The sequence below is a fragment of the Momordica charantia genome (genome assembly GCF_013281855.1).
Source record: "Momordica charantia cultivar OHB3-1 chromosome 10 unlocalized genomic scaffold, Mcharantia_2.0 BLBB01000010.1, whole genome shotgun sequence".
Classification (NCBI taxonomy): domain Eukaryota; kingdom Viridiplantae; phylum Streptophyta; class Magnoliopsida; order Cucurbitales; family Cucurbitaceae; genus Momordica; species Momordica charantia.
Genome location: NW_028275158.1, coordinates 20958278 through 20977707, shown reverse-complemented (window position 1 = coordinate 20977707; position 19430 = coordinate 20958278). Strand labels below are relative to the sequence as shown.

At 37.1% G+C, this 19430-nt stretch overlaps 1 protein-coding gene across 1 annotated transcript in view; it reads left to right on the top strand.

Moving 5' to 3' along the window:
* The window catches only part of LOC111022655 (tRNA/rRNA methyltransferase (SpoU) family protein), a 55635-nt gene that overhangs the window by 19466 nt on the left and 16739 nt on the right, over nucleotides 1-19430 (top strand). The window contains 9 exon segments of the mRNA XM_088119228.1: nucleotides 336-473; nucleotides 10907-11149; nucleotides 11508-11537; nucleotides 11539-11636; nucleotides 13273-13396; nucleotides 13786-13947; nucleotides 14045-14192; nucleotides 14282-14379; nucleotides 15783-15944. Of these exon segments, the coding sequence (XP_087975354.1) occupies nucleotides 336-473; nucleotides 10907-11149; nucleotides 11508-11537; nucleotides 11539-11636; nucleotides 13273-13396; nucleotides 13786-13947; nucleotides 14045-14192; nucleotides 14282-14379; nucleotides 15783-15944 (1203 nt within the window).

The following is a 19430-nucleotide window of genomic DNA, read 5'->3' as shown; positions in this document are numbered from 1 at the left end:
ATCCAAAACAAAAGATATCACATCTATTTTCCTTTATGCATTTTAGAATTTTCAATACCTTGACAAAAAGGTTTCCTTCCCCGCTTTCCCCTCTCAACCCTTTGCTCCAATTAGATCAAAATAAAGGAATTTAGTGTAGTGCAATGGAGAAGTTGGTTGGTGGCTATCTCTATTTAACACTATTAAAATGTTGTGCAATATAATTTGTCTTTATCGTTGCTTCATTCCCGACCATTATTTTTTGGGAGAGTGATAATTGCTTCTTAATTTACTAATTTTGAAATTTGTTACTCTATTGGTGAATATTTCTACCCTTCCTTTGTATGAATGGACAGGTCACATCGATGAAGGCTATTGCATTTGTCTTGTCATGTTGCAGACAGTTTAAAATCATTGGTTCACAGAATTTTGGAGTTGAATTCTTATTGAAGTTTTTGTTGAAGACTGTTTCATCTCCAGCTTATCGCTCAGAGGTATAAAGATATTTCCATGGTTTCTTTTTCTTTTTAACAAGAAAGAACTTTTCACTGATATGTGAAAAGGAAAAATGTTCAAGATACAAATCTCCAAAGAGGTGAAAAAAAAGAGAGAAGAAGAGAAAAATAAAGAAGAATTAACACAACAAGAGCAATACAAGCTCAATACAAGCTCAAAGAAGATAAAAAGCATTCTAAACTAGAACTTAGAAAAATTGCTCTAGCTTGGAGAACCAAACCAATTTTAGAGCTAACAACCGCATAAGGAAAAAAACCTTCCTTAGCACCATAAGCAAAGTCCAAACTCCAAAAAGAACCAAGTAGAAGCTAGGGACACAAGAACTAAACTGCAACTGAAATGCTAACAAGAAGTAATCGTAAAAAACTAAGCCTCAATGCGGTCTTCAAAAAACCTCAAAAAATAAACCACCATATGCCAATGGCAAGCTGAAAAGAATCTTTGAAAACCTTACCAGCCAGCCAACCAACCAAATTAAATTGCAAAGCATCGAAAACTGCAAAAGGCATAAAAGAGAACATTCAAACTTTCCGACCAACTTAAAACTCGAAGGACGGACTCAAATGAGATGAGAGTAATCCCCATTTCTTCAAAAAGGAAGGAATGATTGTTTGCTGTGGAAGATCTGACTTCTCATCTTTTTTTTGCTCATTAAATAAAATTTTAAAATCTTCCTCGATTGCTAAAAAATATCCTCAATAGGGATAATCAGAGGTTTCCCTATGAGAGGAATTTAATTTACTTTTTGCAGAGGATAATCACTCTTCTGCAATAAATAGATTCCATTCCTTCTCCTCCTCGGGAGCAGACTTTGGGAGTCGAAAAAGCTTCTTGCGCAGAAAATCAAAAGTTTTCTAAATTTTTTGAAGATTTTTGCCTTACCCTAGATCCAATCACTGATTAGGTAGGCTTTTATTATGAGCATCAGGTTGTTGGTTGGTTCCGCTTCACAACAGTTTTGAGGGTTGAGTTTTTTTTGCTTTTGTGCCTTCTCTTGGTGGAGGGAGGTTTCAGTTTCTTCTCTTTTGGCAATTAGCTTGTGTTAAGTGATGGTTTTGGATTCCTCCTCAACAGTCCGTCCTTTGTTTTGACGAGCTTTCTTGTAATCAGTGTTCAACTTCTGTTCTTGGGCTTCGGTTCTCATATTTTTATGGGTTTTTGTTTTCTATGTGCTGTTTTTTTTGTCCTTTTTCCTTTTTCGCTTCCTTTGGGAGCTTGTATCCTTTGAACTTTTTTCTTCATTTTCATATTATCAATGAAAAGTTTGTTTCTTGTTCAAAAAAAAAAAATAAGTGATGTTGGACTTTGGGGAAGAGTCCAAACTACTAAATACTAATTGCTCCATTGTCATCTTCAAAATCATTATCGTGACAAGTTCCGTTCCCATCCCTGACTTGCATAAGGAACCTCGAATGCAGTGGGAAGTGTAGCAACTCAACCAATGGCTTCTCAAGCCACTGGGAACTTAAAAAGGAATCTGAACATTATTCATAGTCTTTAATGAAAAAACAATAATTGTCACACCAAATCCAATAGTAATTGTTTGCAACACTGCAACTTCTCAAGTCCATATCCAAACCTGAATGAAAAAACTTAGTCCAACGGAGGAAGATAGAACCCTAGGATGAAGAACAAAACTGAAAGAGCCAAAAGGAACAAACAGATCCAAAACTACCTCGATGGCGAGAAAAAGGCCGGCGATGGGAAATAAATGTTGAAATTGGAGGGAAAAAATACGTTAGACGGCGGCGGTTGTAGAAAGCGTCATCGACAGGTGGCAAAAAAGGTGATGGACGATGACGACAAAGTTAGGGTTAGGGTTCGATGAGGTTTTGGGTTAGGGTCGCGACTGGAAGAGACATAGGCGGAGATGGTTTTTTCTTTTTCTTTAAAAGACTAAATATTTTCTAATTTATGTTAGGATGGATTTTTTATTTTTTAACGAGAAACTATGTGTTCATTGAGAATAAATGAAAGAATATATAAAGATCATACAAAAAAACAAGCCCAACAAAGGGATCCATCCGTGTAAGAACAGACCCAATCCAAAAATATGACACCTAATTTGATACTTACCAAAAGCCTTAGAAACTGATACCCAAATAGAGATATTAAATCTAACCCGCTCCTAAAGATATTTCCATGGTTTTTGCTTTTTCTGAAGACGCTCAATATTTTCCAATTGATTTTATGATGAATTTCTTATTTTTTATTTTTATAAGAAAGCATGCTTTCATTTAGAATAAATGAATGAATATACAAGGAGCATACAAAAAACAAGGCGGACAAAAGGGATCCATCCACCTATTAAGTACAAGTACAATCTAAAAGAATAACACCTAACTGGTAATTACAAAAAGCCTTAGAAATCGATACCCAAAGAGAGGTATTAAATCTAATCAGCTCCTAAATTTATCCCAAAACCTCTTAACTCCCTAAAAAATTCTATTATTCCTCTAAATTCAAATACCCCACAAAATGACAAAAAAGAAAACAAGCCTGCCATAGTAGGATCCCTCTATCCCGAAAAGGGGAGAACAACAACACCTCTTCCAATATCGCCCTTCAACCCTTATTACCAGCCTTTCAACCCCAGAAACCTCTAGGAACTTATTACGAATATGTTGGGCAAATTGACAACTCCACAAGATATGATTAACGTTCTCAAAAGCATTTTTGCAAAGGACACACCACTGAGGGCTCGACACAAAAGAATGTATTTTAATACAGTCCATGGCATTAAATTTCCCATGCAAAACTTGCCCGACAAAGAACTTAATCCTCGGAAGGAGAACAACGAGGCATTAATGGGGAATGACGGAACACTCAAAAGATGAAAGAAAGAACTACAAGTGAAATCCAACAATGGGTTTGGGGCCTGTTAGAGTATATATTAGTATATTTTATATTTTTGTATTAATATTAATTTGTCCTTTGTCCTTTACCTTCTCCTTCTAGGATTAGGTCAACCTTGTATATTTGTCTATATATAGACTTCAGTAATGAGAATGAGAACTAATCTGGTTCTCTCAAACCTTAGTTTCTACATGGTATCAGAGCTCTAAGTTTCTTCTAAAATTTTTGTGCCCATTAAGGTTTTGATGCCCATTAGGGTTTTGTGCCCATTAGGGTTTTGTCCCTTAGGGTTTTGTTCATTGCCATCCAACTCAACTTACTACTACCGCTGTCGCTGCCGACTGCCACCGACCGCCGCCGCTGGCTTTATTCACCATTGGCCTTTGCATCAGCTTGATATTAAAAATGCATTTCTCTATGGTGATCTCAAAGAAGAAGTGTATATAGAGCAACCACCAGGTTTTGTTGCTTAGGGGGAGAATGGAAAGGTATGTCGCCTTCGTAAATTCTTATATGGGTTGAAACAAAGTCCGCGAGCATGGTTTGGAAAATTCAGTCAGGTGATTGAGAATTTTGGAATGAAGAAGAGTAAGTCAGATCATTCTGTTTTTTTATAAAAGATCTGAGTTTGGTGTTATCTTACTAGTTGTATATGTTGATGATATTGTGATTACTGGTAATGATTCATCAGACATCCTATCTCTCAAGTCTTTTCTTCATAGTCAATTTCATACTAAAGATTTGGGAATGTTGAAATATTTCTTAGGAATTGAAGTAACAAGGAGCAAGAAGGGGATCCTTTTGTCACAAAGAAAGTATGTACTTGACTTGTTAACTGAAACAGGAAAATTAGCTACTAAGCCATGTAGCACTCCAATGATGCCTAATTTACAACTTACAAAAGAAAGGAAGTTGTTGAAAGATCCTGAGAAGTATAGGAGGTTAGTAGGAAGCTGAATTACCTTACAGTTACTAGGCCTGACATAGCTTATCCAGTCAGTATTATGAGTTAGTTTATGAGTTCTCCTATGACTGACCATTGGGCCGCATTGGCACGTATTCTATGTTATTTGAAAGGTGCTCCTGGACGTGGTCTATTATATAAAGATCATGGTCATCTTAATATTGAATGTTTTTCAGATGCTGATTGGGCAGGTTCTAAGGAAGATAGGAGATCAACTTCGGGATATTGTGTATTTGTTGGAGGTAATTTAGTTTCTTGGAAAAGTAAGAAACAAAATGTGGTGTCACGTTCAAGTGCTGAATCAGAATATCGAGCCATGGCACAGTCGGTGTGTGAATTAGTATGGATATTTAAGCTTCTGACTGAATTGGGATTTGACATCACCACTCCAATGAAACTTTGGTGTGATAATCAAACAGCTCTCCATATTGCATCTAATCCAGTATTTCATGAACGAACCAAACACATTGAAGTTGATTGTCATGTACATGAGAAAATATAGAAGGATTGGTGGCTACAGGATATGTGAAGACTGGAGAGCAGTTAGGAGATATCTTCGCTAAAGCATTAACTGGAGCACGGATAGATTATCTCTCTAACATGTTGGGCATGATTAACATATATGCATCAACTTGAGGGGGAGTGTTAGAGTATATATTAGTATATTTTATATTCTTGTATATTTTATATCCTTTACCTTCTCCTCCTAGGATTAGGTCAACCTTGTATATTTGTCTATATATAGACTTCAGTAACGAGAATGAGAACTAATCTGGTTCTCTCAAACCTTAGTTTCTACAGGGCCTAAGAACGAATGTCTTTCTACCCTGCATGAAATGGACAACCCATATCAAAACAAGAAAATCAGCAACCTTCATGCATCCCTAACTATCAAAGATTGACAGAGATCTTGGTAAGGATTGTTGAGGCGCTCCAAAATAATAACTGATTTGCTAAATCTAACTTATAAATGTAGTGAAACCAGGTCGAATCCTGGGGGAACCAATAAATTAAAATTTCAAAGTTTTATAAAATGGGAAGTTTTGAATTTGAATTTCGAAATTTAAATAATAAACTAAAAAGAATATGAAAGTCAGTCTTACCAAAATATCAATCTAAAGGTGTGATTTTCATCCGATTGTAATCTTGATTATACACTTACACAAAATTGATTTCTTGATTCAAGAACTTAGTCTATTCACTCGGAAGGTAAGTTTTAATTCTCCTAATTTAATTAATTAAACCAAACATCAAAATTAAATCTCAAGGTAAAATACATTTTTGGTCCTTGAGGTTTGATGTAGGTGTCTATTTGATCCTTGGAGTTTCAAAATAAACACTTTTGGTCCTTGAGGTTTGAAGTAGTTGTCAACTTGGTCCATATAGTTTCAAAATGAACACTTTTGGTCCCTGATGTTTAAGAAATAGTTCTAAATGATCCCTGGGTTTTTTTCCCTATTAATTGACAAATATTAAAATGATGTGGCAAATTGCAATCAAATTGCTTATTATACTTGTTGATATGGCAAATTATATTAATTAAATAATATATTTGTAGGTGATGGTACTTTGTCTCTCATCCCCTCATCTCTTCTTCTCTATTTTTCCTATCCTTTTCTAGTGACCACCGTGACTTTACTGCCGCCCTCTCGTCACCGATGTTTGTCATCTGCCGTTCCCTTGCCGACCGCTTCATACCAGCCGCCATTTATTTCTTGCTCTAGATCTTAACTTCTAGATGTGGAAGAAGAAGGGGACGAAGAGGAAGTTTTTCTTTATGAAGAGGAACTTCCTCTTCGTCTAGAGTTGGAAGAGGAGACTCCCAACAAAGTGGAAGTTGAGTCGACTTTCTTCCGCTTCAAGACTAAGATCAATAGAAGAGGGAAGATTAGTGAGGTCTAAAGTTAACCTAGGGAGTTTAGTATAAACTACCTCAAATGGTGACTTCCTTGTTGTTTTGTTTTTTATGTGGTTGTAGGCAAACTCTGCTTGAGCCAAGGAAATGTCCCACTGCTTAGGATGATCGCCACTAATCCATCGAATCAGATTTCCCAATGAACGGTTTGTCACCTCAGTTTGACCATCCATTTGGGGATGGCTGGTAGTGCTAAACTTTAAAGAAGTATCAAATTTTTTCCATAGGGTACGCCAAAAGTGGCTAAAAAATTTAACATCTCGGCCAGAAACTATGGATTTTGGAATTCCATGAAGTCGAAAAATTTCCCTAAAAAACAAGGTAGCAATAACAACAGCGCCAGAAGTCTTTTTTCAGGCCAAGAAGTGTGCCATTATGCTGAAACGATCCACTACTACCATTACTGAATCAAAGCCTCTTTGTGCACGAGGGAGGCCAAGGACAAAGTCCATGGAGAGGTTCTCACAAATGCTTTCGGGAATAGGTAGAGGCGTATAAAGACCTGTATTTTGTGAAGTTCCCTTATAAGTTTGACATGTGAAGCACTTATCCACATAATTAGTGACATCCTTTCTGATTTGAGGCCAGAAAAATCGAGCAGTGACAATCTCAAGATATGAGGGTCACAAAGTGTGTTTCCTTTAAAAAGGTATCCCTCTACTATGTGAAAATCATTGACTGCTATATGATTATGGCACTTGTGCCAAATGTTTTGAAAATCTATGTCACCTTCATACATATCAGGGAGATACTCAAAGGCCACTATTTCACCTTTAAGAAGTGTTAAAAGGCTTCCTTCGCGGCTTAAGGCGTCTGCTGCTTTATTGGTACTTGCCGCCTTGTGTTTTATGACAAATCAAACCTTTGAAGAAAAGATAGCCATCTAGCATGCGTCGACTTATTGTTTTTTGTGTGTGCAAAAACTTTAACGAGAAATGGTCAGGAAATAAAATGAACTCTTTGCTTAAGAGATAGTGCTCCCACTGTTTTAGAGAACGTACTAAAGCGTATAGTTGATGATTGTGGTGAGAGGACGGCTGTTGATTCCATCTCTTTTCCGGTGAAGGAAGAGTCTCCAATAGTGCTCTTCTTGCTCGCCATTTCTTGCACCCAAGATTGAAAGTGCTCTGATACCAATTTGATGCACACTTGTACTAGAGATCTTGAAGGAATTCACTTATGTTTCTTTATTAATGAATACAACTCCTATCCATAGAGGTTGCTGGTGTAATGATAGTACAGTAACTTGTTGTTACCGTGAGGTAACAACTAAAACATAACAATAAAAGCTATTAGCTAGGACAAGCTTTAAACTAATCTGTTTAATGACTACATCCAGCATCAATCCATATGTCTTCCCAGAATCTCACCCTAATTCCCAAAGAGACTTTATAAATGATAAGGTTGGAAAAAGCTGTACTCGTACCTTGGATGTCTATCCACGGTCTGCCTTTCGAAGATCCACTGGAAACGGTCGAAAACCAGCCAAAAGTATCCTCCCCATATACAGAAAGTATCACTCTCCTCCATAAACTATTCTTCTCCGTGGCAAAGCGCCAAAGCCATTTCATCAGGAGGGCTTTGTTTCGAAGAGTAAGCGAACGCCCTCCAAGACCTCCTTGTTGATGAGGTAAAGCTGTCCAAGTCCATTTGACTAGGTTCTTTATCGGCCTATGCTCGCCCCCATTCCAAATAAAATCCCTCATTAATTTTTCCATCGATGCAGTCACAGACCTAGGGGCTTTAAGGATGGAAAAAAAAATAGGAATACTGTTGAGAACGGATTGAGCCAAAGTAAGACGACCCCCTTTAGAGAGCATTAGGGATCTCCACTTTTGAAGACGTTTATGCATCTTGTCCACCACAGGAGCCCAAAAACTCTCTGATTTGTGATTACCTCCCACGGAAAGCCCAAATAAGTGAAGGGAAAAGTCTCTGCTTTACACCCAAAAAATAGATGCCCAGAAATTCACCTCTGTGGTGCTGCAGTTTATTCCAATCACGGCTGATTTAGTAACATTAAGGGAGAGGCCCGAAATGAGTAAATAGAAATGAATCAGCCCCCACCAATTCTCCATCATCTGAGTAGAAAAAGGGCAAAAAATGAGGACATCATCTGCATATTGGAGGTGAGTAATGTCTATCTCAAGGGATCCTACAGGGAAGCCTTTGATTATCTTCCTTTCTAGGCTGTAATGTATCAACCTACTCAAGACATCTCCCACGATGGTGAAGAGAAAAGGGGAGAGGGGATCCCCTTGTCTAGCCTATATTTTGCCTTTGGGTCTACCATTTATCATTACAGAAAAATTTGTAGTTGTTAAACAGCCATGGATCCAACTGCACCATTTTGTACCAAAGCCTTTAGCCTTGAGGGCAACTAAGAGGAAATCCCAATCTACCTAATCATAAGCTTTTTCGAAATCTAGCTTCAACAGGAAACCTTTCTTTTTCTCCCTTTTCCAAGTACTTATAATCTCTGAAGAAATCAAAATGGCGTCAAGAATTTGTCTTCCTTTCACAAAAGCCACTTGGGAGTCATGGATTATGTGGGGGAGAACTTTCTTTAATCTTGATGCTAATACTTTTGCAATGATTTTGTAAAGAGAAGTCACCAAGCTAATTGGCCGATAGTCTTTGACCGATGAGGGATGGGAACTTTTTGGAATGAGGCAAATATACATCTCATTTGTTCGTTTGTTAATTATCCCCTTCTCAAAAAAGTCATGGAACACCTTAACCATATCGGATTTGAAAATGTTTCATCCCTTTTTACGAATTCGTTGCTCATCCCATCTGGAGCCAGAGATTTTAGAGTACCCAAGTCTGTTACTGCCCTCCTTATTTCTTCTTCAGTGAAAGGATCTTCAAAAGAGAGGAACTAAGACTTGCCTGCAGGGGAGACCAATCCATATTCTCCACCAAATAACAATTGTCCACTATAGCAGTATAAAGGGAGGAGAAATATCTTACGAATTCAGCCTCTATGTCCTCCCCTTTTGTGAGTAAGGTTCCCTGATCATCCTTGATTTCACTAATGAAGGCTTTGCATTTTTTATGAGTGGACCATCGGTGGAAGAAGTTTGTATTTTCATCCCCTTCTTGTAACCATTTCAATTTACCTTTCTGCAGCCACATCCTCTGTTCTGTCACTATCGTTTCTGTTAGGCTCTCCTTTAGAGACTTCCTCTTTTCTTGTTTTTCTATAGAAAGGGAATTTATCTCTTCTTCTGTGTCTAGATCATCTATGGCTTTCAAAAGCTCAGTCTTCTTCAAGCCAACATTGCCAAACTCCTCCTTGTTCCACAATTTAAGAAGGCTTTTTAATTCCTTCAATTTTTCCATAAAACCATAACCCGGCCCACCACTTGAAGGATGCTCAATCCACCATTTCTCTATCATCGGAAGCAGCTGAGGAGAATCAAGCCAGACATTTTCAAATCTAAAGGGCATGGGACCCCATTTCACCTTTTCAGAAGCCAACTGAATAGGAAAATGGTCTGAGGTTGATCGAAAAAGACGAGTTGCCCTTTGATCTGCAAATAGATCCATCCAATCTTTAGAAATCAAGAAACGGTCTAACCTAACGGTCTAACCTGGAGAGAGAAGGAGAGGATCTCATATTGGACCAAGTAAACGTGTCATTTAGAAATCAAGAAATTGATGTAGTTAAGTAGCTGCTTCATAGCTTTTCTCACTTATTAGCTACTGTTATAGCTTTTATTTTAGTAGCTTTACTTTTACTGCACAGTAACAATAGTTACTCATGTAATTCTTAAGCTTGAAACCTCTATAAATAGGTTTCAGTCTTTTAATGAAGAGGTGTTGAATCATTTCTTAAAAAAACTTGTGAGGAAAAGAAGTTAGGCCCCTTCCCAGTCATTGAACGATACGGATCAATGCCTACAAACTTCAACTACCCCCAACTTACAACCCCTGTTTTTAATGTTGCTGATTTGTATAGCTACCATCCTCCGAATTCTTTTTCCCTTGCATCTTAACTCGAGGATGAGTTTTGTTTTAGGGTCCGGGAAATTGATGCAGTACATAAGAGGTTATTATTTAGTTTTCTGTTAAATTAGTTAGAGAATAGCTTCTATGTTTTAAATGTACAATTACTATACAGTAACTTGTAGTTACTGTTTTGTCTTTAAAGGGTTGCCTCTATAAATAGGCCCCCCCTCTTTAATAAAAGCATTATTCATTTGATCTTCAAGAAACTCCACTGTTAGTGTGCATCAGTGGTATAAGCAAGGAAATAAGAGACACAGGGGCTTGTCACCCACGCAACAATCCTCCCAAAGATAGATTTCAGTCCACATTGTCATAAGCTTTTCCAAAATCAATTTTTAAAGTTATGCCTTCCTGGTTTCTAGTCCTTGATTGCCTCATTGGCAATAATTACCTGATCCAAGATTTGTCCCCCTGTAATAAAAGCTCCTCGGGTCTCAGAAATAGTAGGGGGAAGAATCTTTTCTCAACTGATCAGCTTTTAGCAATAATCTTATATAAGCTTGTATCGGTTGTAGTTTATTTTTGAAGATCTTATATCTTACAAAAGTTACATGTTGTTCTTTTTTATATTTTTCATCTTTTCAATAAAAAAGATTCTTTTTCTATCTAGAAAGAAAAACAAAAGAAAAAACCTTATGTTTAAGTCATTTACTCTAATGTAGAGCGGAGTAGAAATACGTCTTGCAACATATGAAGCGCTAGCCTCTGTTCTGCAAGTGCTTGTGTCGGAGTTTTCTTCTCAAGTTCTACAATTCATATGGGATGAGAATACAATCATGCATCTAGGAGTAGAAGGAAGACAACCGTTGGACTCTCTTGTTCTTACTTTTCATCAGCATGTAAATGGTATACTTGATGCGGGAGTTTTAGTCCGATCTAGAAGGGCAGTTCTACTGAAGTGGAAGGTGGCTTTTTAAGCTTTGCATTTGTCTATTCTTTATATGTTTTCTTATATTGAGTATTTCTACTGACCTAAAATGTTAGTAGTAGCATTTGCAAATTTTCTATCTTCACAATGTGAGAGCTTTAACATGACATTATACCATAATAGTTGCTTTGACTTTGTTTTAACAACTTTCAGGTAGTGTCAAATAGCAAATTGCTTCTGTCCTTACAAATTGTATTTCATCCTTGGATAAATTTCACAGTCAGCCTTTTTGGTCTCATAGATTTGCACACTATTTCTAGATTTACACTTCTTAGCTGCATGTGTTCATGTGATGATGGTTATCGGCCTTAAAGTGATCTGTGTGTCTTATGCAGTGGCTTTGCCTAGAATCTCTTTTATCAATTTCCACAACGCACTTTTCAAGATGGACTCTGTTTAGTGGATAATAACTCTTTTTTGTCGGAAGCAACTCTTGTGCAGATATTTAATGATCTTGTTGAAAGGTAACATCTGAGATTAACTTCCTCTCGGTTATGATATCGGTTCATATATTTGTTAGATAATCATATTGGCCCTTGGGTGCTCCTGTTGTTTTATATTTCTGCTGGGAAAGGGAGTTGTAATGACCAAGTTCGTCAGTTGGTGGTATGGCAAGTGTTCGATACTTATTTATTCCCAATCCATACTGAATTATAATGATGAGACTGACAGTTGTGGAAAGGGAAACTATATTATTACTTTTTGTCAAATTTTGGATTCTGTCTAAATTAGTTGTTGTAAATTGCTGTGACTTGCTAGGGAAGATATTAACTTTTCTAGTTAACACTAACAACTTTCTTTTCTTCTGGAAGATATTAACTTTTCAAGTCAACACTAAAAACTTTCTTTTCTTCTCTTTTTTTATTCAACAAATGTGGGGTGAGGATCAAATCTTTGACCTTAGAGAAGGTAAGAGGTGTTTTATCCATAGCTTGGGCGAGTCAACACTAATCAGGATGACTTTTCTATTGAAGTCCTTAAAAAAGCATTGGAACACTCCTAATCCGATATTTTAGGGGTGTCTTACGATTATTTTAAGCATGAGATTATAAAATAGCCTTATATTTGTCTCATTTCCAAAATATTAGAGGCAAAATTAGTTAATAATTACTGACCAACCTTTCTACTTCTTGTTTCTGCAAAATCATTGAAGTTTGGAATCCTCTTTGGAAGAAGTTTTTCAAAAAGAGAAAAAACAAGAATGGCTTTTCTTGCCAATTTACTTATCTAATTTCTCTCTCTTCAGCGAGTTTGACTAATTTATTTGGGTGAATGATTCTTCTGGGTTTTTTTAATATAATCCTTATTCAAGGACGTTGCAAACAGAACGAACCCTTATGGATTATCACCTCTGCAATAATATTTGGTAATCTAGATATCCTAAAAAAGTAATTTTCGGTTGGAGTCTGCTTATGAAGGCATCAACACTCATGAAAGGACCTTTGTGCTTCTCTCCCCTGTGTGGTGTTTCATTTGCAAAATTGATGCTGAAACTCAATGCCACTTCTTAATCTATCTCTTCGCAAATCAATTCTGGAACATTTTGCTTCTCAACTTCAATTAGCATATGACACTTCCCCTTGGTCTGAATGACATTGTCTTTTTAGTCCGCACTCCTTAGTGGTCATGTTCACGGAAGGGAGAAAAAGATACTTGGGTTGCAAATTTGTAGAGCCTTTTGGAACTTATAGCCTAAAAGAAACAATAGTCTTAATAACTTAGTGTTAAATTATATTTTTTATCTTTTAATTTCCTCTCATATTTAGGTTTTCATAGGTTAGGTTTCCTTGTTCTAATAGGAAAGGGTTTATTTTCTTTTCTTCTTTGTAGCTCCTATTTATAGCCTTGTATCAATTCTTATTAATTAACACTTAGAAAGCTCTTTTGATCATTTTTTGGATTATCTCATTTTTGTGGAACTTACTGTAAGCTTTATGACCTTTTTTGTAACTACTATTTGAGTTCTCTTCGTGTCACTTGGAAAAGTTTTTGGTTATCTTCCTGGCTTGGCTTTCCTCCATTTTTAAGTTCATTTATTCAATGAAATTTGTTTCTTATAAAAAAACTTTTCCATTCAAATTGATTCTGCTAAATTTTCAGCCTCGAGAATGCTGGAGAATGCTCTGTTTTGCCCATGCTGAGATTGGTTAGATTGACATTGTGGCTATTTTGCAAGGGGAAGTCTGGTCTGCTTGTTACATTTTGTAATGGCGTGAATTCAGAGGTTAACACTACATTCTTTATTTTGTTCCTGATCATGTAATCTTCTGTACTGTAAATACAGGGGTGCGTTATGTTGTGTTATCTCATCTTTATGGAGCTGATATGGTGTTTTCTTTCAAGTAATCTTATCCGAATAATTATTGATTTATTGTGCATTTCATTCAATGATTAGTTCATTATTTCCATTTTCTTTAGTAGACCTTGTAATCCTCCATTTTCATCTCGTCATTGGCTTCCTTATTAGTGGTTCTTTTTCTTAAGAAAAAATCAATAGGATAAGATTGCTGTATCTTTTGCTTTAATTTGGGTAACAATCAATATTCATTGCTGGTTTAATTTAGTTTATTCTCTTTTGGCTATATTTCTGCATTACACATTCTATAATTTCAGATGATGTGGCGTTTGGTACATTCCTCTTGGATATTGCATGTCAGCTGCAACAAGCGAAGGGTTGCACATATTGCTGCGCTTCTGTCTTCTGTTCTGCATTCTTCCACATTTTCTGAAAAGAGTATGCATTTAAGTGAGGGTGGAACAGGACCTCTGAAATGGGTGTGTACCTGAAAATTTTCTGTCCACTCACCTTTCTCGGGCATGTCTTCTCACAGTTGGTTTTCCATCAACTGTTTCCTAATGCATATTTTTGCAGTTCATAGAAAAATTTCTTGAAGAAGGCACAAAAAGTCCTCGAACGTTTCGTCTTGCTGCATTACATTTGACCGGCATGTGGCTCAGTTATCCATGGACAATAAAATATTATGTTAAAGAGCTGAAACTGCTATCACTATATGGTTCTGGTATGTTTCCATACCATATCTTATTTGTTATTTATATCCAATTTCCACATGGTCTCTGAAATCACATGTAATGTGACAATGGTCTGCAGTTGCATTTGATGAAGATTTCGAAGCTGAATTAACTGATTATGTGGCAAGGACTGAAGTATCGTTATTGGCAGAAAGTCCAGACCCAGAGCTCACAGAAGTACGTTTACATCTTTTAACATTCATATCGTTTAGTGTTAAATTATTCCCGTGATAAGATTGTATAACAAATTCACCTTGATGCTAAATCTTTCCCAACTCAAAACATCTCATTTTTTTTTTTTTCAGTACAATATCTTTAACTTCTGCTTATGTCATTCTATCTTGTTAAACAGGATTACATATCTAATTTACAATAGAATTACTACTTCACTCGTTTCTTAGGAACTATTGTTGATATTTTTTCCAGTATGTTCCTTTTCAACCATAGAATTGCATGTCTCTTGAGCCATTATTTCTTTTGACGCTCTTATTCCAACTTCTTTAGTGCTCCAAATTATTTGTTAATTAATTCCCAGTTGCATATCTCTTGTGCTCTGTTATTCTAAGTTCTCTAGAGCCTCTAGTAGCATAACCAAGACATGATGGGTTCTTCTTTAGGGCATTCGTCTAAATCATTCTTTCACGTGTTTGGTGGATCCTCTCCCCCTTTGTTGCTCCATTTTTCTTTGCTTTAGAAGATTAAGATTTCAAAGAAGGTCAGATTTTTTGTGTGGCAGATCTTACATAGCAGGATTAATACTTTGGATCACATTACGAGGCCTTCTATTTTTTGATAGGGCTGCAGTATTTTATACTTTGAACGGCTGCCGCCGATCATCCCTTGTGGTCTTTCCAATTTTCATCCTCTGTTTGGGATTGTTTGTTTCAGGCTTTTGGTGTTTGCTTTGTTCGCCCAAGAGAGTGTTGTTAGATGTTGGAGGAGGTTCTCCTTCACTCTCCATTTTGGTGTATGGGGCGTTTTTTTTGGTGTACTGGTTTTTGTGCTGTCTTAGAGGGCTAGGGAACAAGAGAAATAACAAGATTTTTAGAGGGGTCGAGGGAGAATGCTTGTGCTCTTGCTCAGTTTCGTGTTTCTCTTTGGACCTCAGCGTGCAAAGATTTTTGTAATTATCCCTTAGAGTTGATCTAATTAGATTGGAGCCCCCTCTTTTAGTTTGGTTCCTTTCATTAGGCTGTTTTTTGTATGCCTCTGGTATTCTTTTATTCTTCTCAATGAAAGCATGGAAAAAGATTCAGATGCATTTTGTAATATGCTTTACTTGGCTTTTAACTCTCAACAAATATGGAAAAAGATTCTTCTCTATGTAACACCAAAATCAAAATGAAATCTACGCTATTGAATTTAAATAAGACCTAAAAACTAACCGGCTAGTTGCCAGAAATATTACTTATAAATTACTATGTTACATTATATGGAATACAAATAAACGACAAGATAATTCTGAAAATATCTATCCAGATTTTATGCTTAACTGGCTTGGCACCAAATATATAAGTTGTGATTTGGAATATCTTCCTCGGAGCACTTTGACTCCATTGGATTTTCCTTTGGCCGATCAGGTGTTTATCAATACAGAATTGTATGCACGTGTATCAGTTGCTGTTCTGTTTCATAAGCTAGCTGACCTGGCTGATATGGTGGGATTGTCTAATAAGTATGGGAGTTGTTCTGATGCTGTGGAATCTGGAAAATTGTTTCTGCTGGAGCTCCTTGATTCTGTGGTATGGGTTTTTGTAGCATTAGAGTATGCATTGTGCATATGTTTATTTATTTTGATCACTACTTTTACTTGTCTGGGGCATGTGCCAAAATTTTTCTTTTTCTTTCTTTGATAAGGGACGCACATATGTAAGTTTCAATTGTAAATTTCTGACTAATACACAAAGCTAAGAGTTGTTTTAAAATTTTGATTTAGAAGCATTAAAAACTAAGGATAGAGACACCAGAGAGACATACACGAGAAAAGAGAGAAGAAATAAATTCTCAAATTGATTGATCAAAGATGAGGAATAGAGACACTATTTATAGGTTACAGGAGGAAACAAAATCTAGGAATAACCTCCTAAACTTCCCTAACAAAAAAGGTGATTTATTTGCTAAATTTAAACACAAAATCTAAACAACTTCTAACTAAGTCCACATAATCTTAACTTCTAACTAATTCAACACTCCCCCTCAAGCTGGACTATACAGATTGAACAGTTTAAGCTTGATCAACAACCTTTCAAACACGGGCCTCAAGAGTCCTTTTGTTAGGATATGTGCAGCTTGATCTAATGATGGAATATACATCAGATTTATAATTTTCTCTTCAATATTCTCCTTGATAAAATGCCTGTCAACCTCAACATGTTTAGTACGATCATGATGCACTTGATTGTGTGCAATAGCAATTGCAGCCTCGTTGTAACAATAGACTTCCATTGAACTATCAAACTTGATCTTGAGTTCTTGGAGGAGGAGTTTCAGCCACATTATCTCACAAATACCATGAGATAATGCCCTGAATTCAGCCTCAGCACTACTTCTTGCGACGATTGTTTCTTACTCCTCCATGGAACAAGATTACCCCATACGAAGGTACAATATCCTGTCGTAGATCTCCTATCTTGAACAGAACTTGCCCAATCAGCATCTGTAAACACCTTAATCTTTCTGTCATCATCCTTTCCGAAAAATAATCCAAGTCCTGGAGTTCCTTTAAGATATCTAAGAATATGAATACATGGCTTCCATGTATTCTTCAGTAGGAGCATGCATGTATTGACTTACAACACTCACTGCAAATGCAATATCAGACCTAGTGTGGGATAAATAGATTAATCTTCCAACAAGACGCTGATATCTCCCTTTATCAACGGGTACCCCGTCTAGGCTCTCTCACAACTTATGATTGGGACTTATTGGAGTATCAGGCGGTTTACATCCAAGCATTCTGGTTTCCGGTTTCCGGTTTAAGGACGAGATGGATTTATGACTTTGCTGTTCAGGCTGTGGTGACTCCACTCCTCTTTTGAACCGTTTGTCGCCGAGAATAAACAAGAGTCTCAGGTTGCTTGTCACTTCGATTTGGGTTGACTTGATCATTTTCATTATTATAGGAAATAATAGGAATCGACTCTTCTATCTGAGTAATTGGGACGATCGGGATGTATTTTTGGCTGAGGTGACTCGGTATTTAGACCATCAATCTCAGGTATTTTTGACTGAGGGGACTCAATTCTGTATTTAGATCGTCAATCTCCCAAAAATTTCCATCAAGATTACTTGTAATAGGCTCAGTCTCCCCCTGAGGGGAATTTAGGGAGAAAAAAAATTGAGACTCAAAAAATGTGACATCCATGGTAGTATTAAATTTATTGGTGATTGGACAATAGCATTTATAGCCTTTCTGAGTAGGAGAGTAACCAAGGAAGACACTTTCTGGCTTTTGGCTCCAATTTGTGACGTTCATGATCATAAACATGAGTGAATGCAGTACATCCAAATATTTTGAGGGGGATTGTAAGGACAGATCGGATTTGCGGATAGATAGTGAGTAAGATTTCTAGTGGAGTATTAAATTTCAGAACACTAGAGGGCATCCGATTAATGAGATAACAAGCAGTAAGGACAGCATCACCCAAAAAACGGTTAGGAACAGAATTGGTGAACATGAGAGTACGGGCAGTTTCTAAAAGATGCCTATTTTTCCTTTCTGCTATACCATTTTGTTGGGGGGCAATGACACAGGAACTTTGGTGAATGATTCCATTCTGAGATATAAAAGTTCCTAACGTTTGATTAAAATATTTTGTCCCCTTATCTGTGCGAATAATTTTGATTCTCGTATTAAATTGATTATGAATGAGATAATGAAACTGTTGAAAGATTGATGTAGTTTCTGATTTTTCTTTAAGTAAATAGACCCAACAAGCCCTAGTGTGGTCATCAATGAAGGTAAGGAACCAACGTTTACCAGACATATTTTTTATGCGAGACGGCCCCCATAAATCACTATGAATCATTGTGAATGGACTGGATGGTATATACTCAACAGAAGGATAAGATGTACGAGAGTGTTTTGAAAGTTGACACACTTTGCAAGTAAAAAGGTCATCTTTATGAAAAAGTGAAGGATACAAATATTTAAGATACTGAAAACTCGGATGCCCTAAACGGCGATGTAAAAGTAGAATTTGTTGTTCTCTAGAATTCGACTCACTACCAACCTAGAGAACTTGTTTATTTCGTTGACTTGGTCCTTTGAAGTAGTATAGCCCTTCAAAGCCATCAGCACTGCCAATCGTCGTTCCCGTTATCAAGTCCTGAAACGAACACTTAGAGTCAGTGAATAGGACCTGACACTTTAAATCATTAGTCAAATTCTGAATAGAAATTAGATTGCAACATAAAATTTAGGCACATGGAGCACTGAGTGCAATGTAATGTTCGGGCTAAGAATAACAGAACCAAAGCCCTTAATAATGGCCGATGACCCATCTACAAGCTTGACATGTATTTGAATCGGGTTGGGTGAGTACATGGTAAACATATCATGAAAAGCGGTCATATGATCAGTTGCACCTGAATCTAAGATTCACTGATCGGAATGCTGCTGACTTGTTAAAGCTGCACTAAAAATACCTCGTTGTGCCACGAAACTTGACGAAGGAGTAGACTCAATCGGCGGTGTTAAGAGGCGATAGAGCTGTTCAAGTTGTGCCTTCGAAAATGGAGTGAGAGAGGTGGCCCAATCTTGGGAGTTTGACACACTAGGGCCCACTTGATAGTCGAAGGAGCTGGTTCGAGAAGTATTTGTAGGTAGAGGTGGCCGATAATCCCCTGATAAATTCTTCCGTTGAGGACGACCATGGAGTTCCCAACACTGATCTTTTGTATGGTTTGTGCGCTTACAATGATCACACCATAGGTTGTTCCGACGAGTAGATCGGGATGAAGGTGGTGGTGGACCTCGTACCGCCAGATCTGATGATTCCAGTGAGAGGGACAGGTTTTGTAGGTGTATCATCCATCATCACAAGTTTACGGCTTGACTCGTAGCGAACTTCTGCGAAGATTTCGTCAATGGCTGTGATTGGCTTTGTGGCAAGTAAGCGGCCACGCACATCATCTAATTTCGGACGAAGACCTGCAAGAAAATCATAAATTCGTTCCTTCTTGACGTGTTTGCGGAAGCGTTTAGCATCCTTCGAGTTCTCCCATTC